At 25.6% G+C, this 8,697-nt stretch overlaps 1 protein-coding gene across 1 annotated transcript in view; it reads right to left on the bottom strand.

The window, feature by feature from the left end:
• Positions 1–360: 360 nt before the first annotated feature.
• Positions 361–8,697, bottom strand: part of LOC129605915 (knirps-related protein) — a 76,242-nt gene continuing 67,905 nt past the window's right edge. Inside the window, exon 3 of the mRNA XM_055515936.1 lies at positions 361–2,489. Within this exon, the coding sequence (XP_055371911.1) occupies positions 474–2,489 (2,016 nt within the window). The 3' untranslated portion in view covers positions 361–473. The remainder of the gene's footprint in view (positions 2,490–8,697) is intronic.

The following is an 8,697-nucleotide window of genomic DNA, read 5'->3' as shown; positions in this document are numbered from 1 at the left end:
AAACAAAAGCGGAACAAAGAGCTATTTGCATTTTTGAAAATGGCAAACTTCTCTAAATTTTTTTGCTGTTAATTAAATTTAATATTGTGGTGCCATTTAATCAAATAGAATTATTAAAATATTTGCTTTGTATTCTTTAAAATTGAAATAGGAAAAGATGGAAATTTTTATTGAATTGACATTAGTCCTCATATTGACTAAAATTTGAAAGGTATGCTTTTTTATTTAATTTTGATAATACTAAAGATAACTAGAATTTTTTCTAATTTTTATTAGAGCAATTTTTTCTTGAATAATCGATTCAATTTTTGAAAAATTTGGTTGAATATCAACAGTACACACAAAATGTGTAATATAATTTAAAAAAAATCAATAATTTAAATATATTATAATAATATTAAAACAATAATAATGAGTTTATTTTACAACAATTACAAATATTATTTAACAATTTTTGCTTTTTCATTTCTATTTCAAACTTTTGTTGTCAAATCTAAAGGTGTAGTTAATTGTAATTTCATACGTTTCATACTATGGTGTTCATATTCATTTGTTTCATCATCACTACAATTTAATTCTAAACTATTAGAGCGATTATTATTGATGTTGATATTATTATTATTGTTATTTAAAATATGTGCACTATTTCTTTTATGAATTTGTGTTGTTATTGTTGTATTCGTTGTTGTTTCATCATCTTCATTATCACTATTTAATCCAGCACCATTATCACTTTCTCCATCACCTGATAAATGACGATTAATCTCATCAATTGATGATGTACTTGATTTACTACTATTACTGCGACTACTACTACTATGACGACTACTGACACTACTACCAGCTTTCATACTCAAGTCAATTGGGTTATCTTGGTTAGTGGTTGTCGTTGACGTTGTTGTTGTTGATGTTGCTATCGTCGTTGTCACAGTTGTTGTGTTTATTATATTAGAACCAATTAATTTCTTTTCATTTAAATTTATATTATTATCATTATTATTATTTTTATAATTCTTATCATTTTCAATTTCATCATTACTGTTACTTATATGTATAATGTTATTATTGTTATTATTACAATTATTACCATCATCTTCATCATCGTCATCATCACCATTACCTCCAACATTGAGAATGGGAGATCTTGGTGGTGTCATTGATACAACTAAATCTTCATCACAATTGCTATCAGCATCATCGGCTCGACCGATTGTTAACTCATCTCCACAATCACTTTTAATACCACCATTATCAGAGTTTGGTGTAATAATAGCAGAATTCGTAATAGGGGTAATTGTTGCTGCACTAGATGTTGTTGTCGTCGATGCTGACGTATTTGAATTAGGTGTTACTGATGGTATCGTAATTCCATGATTATTTAATAACAATGGAGAATGACGTTGTGATTTTAATACTGCATCCAAATAAAAACGTTTTGTTAATTCTTCTGCAGCTTTTGTTCCATTAGGTACATGATTAATGCTATTATTGTTATTATTATTACTACCTATGCTATTGTTATTGTTACTATTATGTAAATTTTGATTAATAATAGGACTATTAGCACCTCGATCACTATCTTTATCGCTATTATGTGTCGGCGTATAACGACTGGTATTGTTATGATTTAATACAGAATTACTGTTATGACTATTATTTTGCTGTTGCTGTTGATGATTGGCAGCTGCAGCATGTGCCGCTGCAACAGCTGCTGCAGCCAAACCCGGACTTTGCATTAAATGTTGTTGATGTAAATCATTCGCATTTCCTACTGGTTTCAACAAACCTTGATGATGTTGGTATAAAGCTGGATGATAACCAGGAAATAGTAAATGTGACGGTGGCAGAAATGCTGGTGGGGGCATAACAGGTAATGAACCTAACCCAGGAAAGGGTAACGGTAAAAATAAATCTTTATGTGGATGACCAGAAGCTGCTGCAGCGGCCGCTGCTGCTGCTGCAGCATCACGATTTCTTAATAATGAATTACTACGTATATTAATATCAATTGAACTATCTGAATTATGACTATCTGGCGAACTGACCGAAGGCGATGCGACTGGATGTTTACCTGCTGAATATTCTTCAATACCAAGCATCATCAAATCTTCTTTTGTACGTGGTGGACCATATAAACCTTGAGAATATGCTGGATGTCCTAGCATTGAAAATGCTGTTGCTGAACTTGGAGGGGGAGGAGATTTTTGATTTGGACCTAAATGATCTGATCCACCCTGTCCGCGATGTGCTGCTGCCGCAGCCGCTGCGGCTGCAGCTTGCTGTTGTTGCTCTTGTAATAAACAATGTATTTTAAACCAATTTGAACGTCGACCATATCTTGAACCACTTTTTGACATTCCAACCATTAAGCATTTTCTTAGGCGACATGCTTTACATGCTGTACGGTTTTTCTTGTTGATGATGCATTCGCCATTATTTTTGCATTCAGATATTGATGATAAATTATTATAGGAGCGTCCAAAGAATGACTGTAAATAAAAAAAATTACAAATTAATTAAATGAAAAAAATTATATATTGTTATAAAAAAATTATGAAGAAGGCCTAATTTCAATTTTAATTTAAATATTATTGAGGTATGAGACAGGTGTGGCAAACTATATTTCTCTCTTCTTGTTATTGTTGAGGGTTTAACTTTTAATTAGATATAAAGTAATAATAAAAGTGATTGTATGGAAACAATTTTTTTTTATTTTTACATTTTAACAATATCAAATCAGAGCCTACGTGCTGTAATTTCAACATATCTGAAGTAGATCACGGTAGGGGAGTTTAAAATAAAATGTAAATGATATTTAAGGTAACTTAAAAAAAAAGAATGGAAAATTAAAATTAGGCTTGTGCCATTTAAAAAAAAAAATTGTCTATTCATTAATATTATTTTTCCAGAAACGATTTTAAAGTTCGTATTTATTTGTTCGTTTGCCGATAAGAGTATATGTAGACAAGTTTTCACTAAAATTTCAATTTTACAGTAAATTTGTTTTTCTTTTCATTGATATGGGTTGGTCACGCTAATTTTATGGATGGTAATTTCATGTCTTCAGTAAATTGTAGTGTAATAAAATTTCTTTCGGAACAATTTTCTTCATCATCCTTTATAATTATTTTATTTTCAAAAATTCGAACATTTAAATTCGAAAATTTGTATCAAATGTTAACCATAAAGAAAAAGATATTATTTTAGGAAAATTTAAAAGGTGTAGTGTTGTCGATTATCTTGTTTGTTAAACATTGTTTAAGTACAATGGTGTTTAAAGATAAAATCGTTAGTGTAGAATTAAGGTTCTGAACTATAAGTAAATATTCTTTATAAATTATAATGCAACACATTAATTCTACAAGTAACTACTATTCAAGCCTTAGCATATTATGTAACGGACCTATCAGTATAAGGACTTAGGATATAACATACATAAATTTAATAATATAATATAGTTAAAAACCTACTTTTGGAGGTTATCTAAAGAATAATTATGATGAGCTAAATAATAGTGAAATATCTAGTTGTAATCGAATAAAGAATGTCATTAAAAGTAAATAAACTATTTTTCAACTATAAACGGTAGTTCTTTTATTTGAACAATTGACTTAAATTTTAGAGAATTGAAATTTTTGTATTTCATGTTCAAATCTAATTATCATGTCAAGAAAATTTAAAAGGGTGTGAAAGGTGACTAAATTTTTTTTTTTTAATTTCTTTTCTTTTTATAATCTTTTTCATTCTTCTTCTATTTTTATGAAGAAAATTTCCACGTAATCTGAGGAAAAAAAAGAAAAAATGTTTACGCAACTTTTTTACTATTTTTTTTAATTTGCCTAACAATTTCATTGTGTGATTCAATTGTGTAAATGTTATGCAAAGAACAGTTATCTTCTAATTTAGTTTTTCTATTGTAGATCAGTTTTTTTTTCTGTTTTCGTTTTATTTTTGTTAGTTTAATTTTGCTTTGACATTTGAATTGGCAGCGAAGAAAGGAAATTTTTTTGTTTTTTTTTTTAATCGAAATTGAAAGTAATTGAATTGAATAATTTTATTTATATACCGGGTAGAAAGTTACATTTTTAAATCTAAAAATGTTATAAAAATAATTTGCTAGGTCGCTGTAAGCTAAAAAAAAAGTTGGTGCAACTAATTTTAGCTCCAAATAAAACAAAAAAAAAATTTTTTGGTATAAAGCAAAAGAAATAGAAAAAATAATTATAATTAGACCTATTAGTGACATTGATGAACCCAATTAATAGTTGTTATAATAATAGTAGCAACTTGGAATTTTAGCTTTTGGTTTATTTTTGAATTTCAATTGAAACACGCTATTTTCTTTCCCCACATATAATTATTATTTAAATGAAGAAGAGCATTTTTGATTTAATTTTTTTAAAGTAAATTGTTAATTTGACGAAAAAAAAAAATGGTTAAAAATTTTGAATAAAATTATTTTTATGCACGCAATTTATAAAATTTTAAAAGAAAGACATAAAAATTGAAATATTTAATACAGAAACCCAAAAATTTTTAATTTAAAATATGAAAATTAATTTAAGTTAATTAGGGTTTTCCACATATAACGCATTTAATAAATTTGTAACAATAGGTATCTATATATTTTATATGAAATTAAGTTTAAATATTAGATTGGGCTAATGTTGTTTGTTATGAGAAATTCATTGAAAAAATAAACATTTATGTAAATTTTTCTGAAAATTTACAGTTTAATTTGGATAAATTATGGTAATTAAATTAACCAAAATAACATTCTTCCAAAATTTTTAAATATGTATGTCATTTTAATTGACAGTCAGGTGGTTTTTCATTACTGCTAAAAGAGAAATTTCAGTCTTGTTTTCATTTTGCGTAAAAAAGATAAGAACGATGTATCATTTTTAAGAAAAGGCTTCGAAAAATTTTAAATAGTATATATTAAAAATTCATTATTACTATAACAGGTATACCAAGGATGCTACATACCCTTATTAGTACAAATTTCATAAATGTGGAGGCAAGAGGGCAAAATAATGCAAACTTTTCTAAACTAGGTTACAATATTAACTTTTCTGTATTACAGTTTACATATGTATTTCCATCATGTTTAAAAATCATAACAATTATATAAATAATAAATTGGCAAATTAGCAAATCAACAAAATAACTGTTTTCAAATGAACCGTTTAATTTTATTTTTCTTTCATACCAAATATTAACAAGATTTGGTTATTGTTTTTATAAATTAATTTTCTTTATGCGTAGTTCATGTACTAAGACCTCAAAGTTTTATCAAGATTAATTTTGAAGTGAATTCAAATGACGTAACAATTTAAAGGTACTGTGTTTTTGATAACTCAGTCCTAACTTATTACTAAATGTGTGGTATGTTTGAAAATTGTGCGCGTGCTATCAAAAAAGTGTACTATTTCATAATGTAGTACTATTTTTGCAGTTTGTTTTATAATAACAATTATTGCATGTTAAGATTTTTAAAATATTCGCGTAACAACTCAGTTTTGATTTTACTGTAGCGGAAACTACTTTGGAATTAATAAAAAAGAAATGTCGGATTAACGGGGTTCAATTATTTACAACTAAAAAAAAATTTTCAAGATTGTAGTTTTTGCAGTTTTGTCTTTCTATTTTCCAACTTATTTAAGTTCTAAGTTAGAAAGGCGAAAGCATATTGCATTATCAAAACACTTGTACTTGAAATAACATAAGTTAAAGCCTCATATAATAATTTTGTCTGACTGTGTACATATAATATGTATATTTACAAAAATATATTACATTAAATGTTCATGTTTTATACATATATTATTATTTACCATAATTATTACTATTTTCATGATCATAACATTATAATGATTATTAACATAATATTATTTTAAATTTAAAATATCTTATGCAATATGTACGCTAATTTAAATGTGTATAAACGAGACTATAGTATAAAAATAATGACGACATTAAATAACAGTAGCACAGTAGTAATTTGTTTGTATTTAAAAAATTATACTTCAAGACAGTGGAATTGTTTTTTTGCAAGAGTATTCTTCTAAAATATTATATATATTCGATTTACAGTTGTAGTTAATTACAGCTTAAGCTCTATTTTAAAATAAGCCTAAAATAACAAAATATGCAGTCCGCGTTTCAGTACAATTTATTGCAATATCTGCAAGGCAAAAGTTGCTTTAAAATTAAATATCTCAAACTTTGAATCGAAAGAAAATAGTTGTTAGTGTTAGTAATCTGCAATGTGGTATTAAAAAACATTTTCTTTTCAAGGATAGTCAAATTTTGTATGTAAAGGAAAATTTTCTTCATCTATGTAAATCCGATGTTACTAACAAATTTTGTGTTAATGTTATTTTACTTTTTTTGTTTTTTTTTAATCATTTTAATAACCCAATTAATCAATGAATTGTTTAAAAGCCAGAAAATTTGCAATGCAAAAAAAAAAAAACAAAAATTATTAAGATTTAGTTCTGAACTTCTTAAAATCTAAAATCAAATCAACCAACGAAAAAATCAAAATCGAAAAATACGATAGAAAAAAAAAACTAGAAGAAAAAACAAAAATTTTGCTTATTTGTACAGAAAAATGTCATCAATAGAGCGTGAAACCACCATATACTCTATTCATTGTATAATTTGTTTACTCTATAAATTCTTTCAACCTTTAAAGGTCTTCAAATGAAAACACAAATAAGTTAGAGTTAAAGTCTAAAAACATAAATTTATTGTTACAATTTTAACTTTTGTTGGTTGCTCATTTTTCAAAATGATATTTGAATATTCATTTAAATTGACTATATACATACATATATAATGTTGATATTAATATATACATATTTACATATTTTGCATAATAAGGTTTAAATACTTAGTTAAAAAATATTATTGATGAAACAATGCTGCCTTGAATTTTACATAGTTTTGTTTTTTTTTTTTTTTTAATTCAGTAGATTAAATTCAATTTCAGAAGGAATAGGGGTCTGTTTTGGTCTCTAATATTATTAAATTTTGTATTTGTTGTATGGTTATTCTTAAAAATTGATGCAGCATTATTTTTTTTATTTCATTTTCTTTTAAAATAATAATAAACGGTGCAACAATGATTTTTATTGTTTGGTTGTCTTGCGATTTAGTTAAGGTTAATTGAGCATCGAGATAACTGGGTCGGAAATGGGATGATACCCATTGCATTGATTTTTGTTACATGTTGTCGTAAAAATGCTTAAAATGTATATAAGAATTGAAAACAGTAAATAAGATTTGAAAACAAATAAATGCTATTATGTAACTTGGAACATAAAATTATTAAGATTAAATGTTTTATTTAAATTTCGCTATACTTATTGATTAATAAAAACAAAATTGAATCTTTTGTTTTTAGTTTATTACTAAATTTGTTAGCCATTAATTACTACTACTATTGTCATGAAAAATTTGTGTAATAGTGAAAAAAGTTTAAAGTTTAAATAAGCATTCATTATAATTGGAAACAAAATATTTGGAATTATTTAAAAGTGACTAGTTTAATAATATTACTTACAATAAAATTAAGGCGCTCAGCATATTAGTGGCCTATTCAATACTTTTGCAAAAATTAGTTATTATTCTGATTTAAAGAATTGTTCTTTATTTTCAAAATACTTATTTTACTTACATTATTTTGACATAAGTTCCTTTTTGCCTTTTAGAAATTTTCCTAAAAATTGGATATTTAAATATTTGCAAGTAGATCCCTAATTTTCTGAGCACCTCAGTTGTAAATCCTTAAATATAAAGAATTGTGTTTGAACTTTGAACCGAAAAAATCTTAAAAATCAGTATAGGTATAAAAACCAAGAAAGTCTGGAATTTTATGTACTTTTATACTATATAACAGGCTTTTAAAAAAGCTCTTTCTAATGCAGTTGTTATTTCTTTCATTTGTGTTATATGCGACTTATAACTGGAATGAATGTTATTTCTTACATTCATAATTTTATCAGTGTAATTTTATTATTTTCTACACCCGCCCCTTACAGCTTTTCTTAACACCTTTAATAAATTTAATTTATTTTTTATAAAAATTTCAATTTTATTCAAATCGTAAATAAAGCTTCAAAGAATTCATACTTAGCATTTCAAATTAACGTTTTAATTATTGTTTTTCTATAACACAAAATTTAATAAATTTAAAGAATAAAAGTATTAGAATTTTTGACTTCACCACAATTATCAGTTATTATACTAGATTTTCTCACAATTGAATAATGACCTAATTTTATGTAATTTTTTCTCTGAGATTAAAATATTACCATCACTTTAGCAATTTAAACACTATAATAAATAAAGGTACCTACAGGAAAAAAGTGCAGAAAAAATGTACAGTGAAATGAATAGTTTTCGGAGAGGTGACAAGAGAGAAGAATTGCATCAATATATTTTTTTTCCATTGCCATTAACATAATTCACTAGTTGCTAGTACTAGAATAGATTGCACCAATACAAAATTTATTTGTTCAATCTATGCAATTGTAGAGTTTGTCTTTAATAAGAGCATGATGTTTTATTTTGTTGTTTTTTATCTTGCTTTCAATTAGAAATATTAGGAAAAAAAAACAAAAATCAGAAATGCTAACAGCATATAATATTGTAGACAGCATTTTATCAATTTTTTTCTGCATTATTTTT

This window comes from Condylostylus longicornis, unplaced genomic scaffold (assembly GCF_029603195.1).
Source record: "Condylostylus longicornis isolate FDR11 unplaced genomic scaffold, ASM2960319v2 ptg000016l, whole genome shotgun sequence".
Taxonomy (NCBI): Eukaryota; Metazoa; Arthropoda; class Insecta; order Diptera; family Dolichopodidae; genus Condylostylus; species Condylostylus longicornis.
This window is presented reverse-complemented; position numbering and strand designations above follow the sequence as displayed.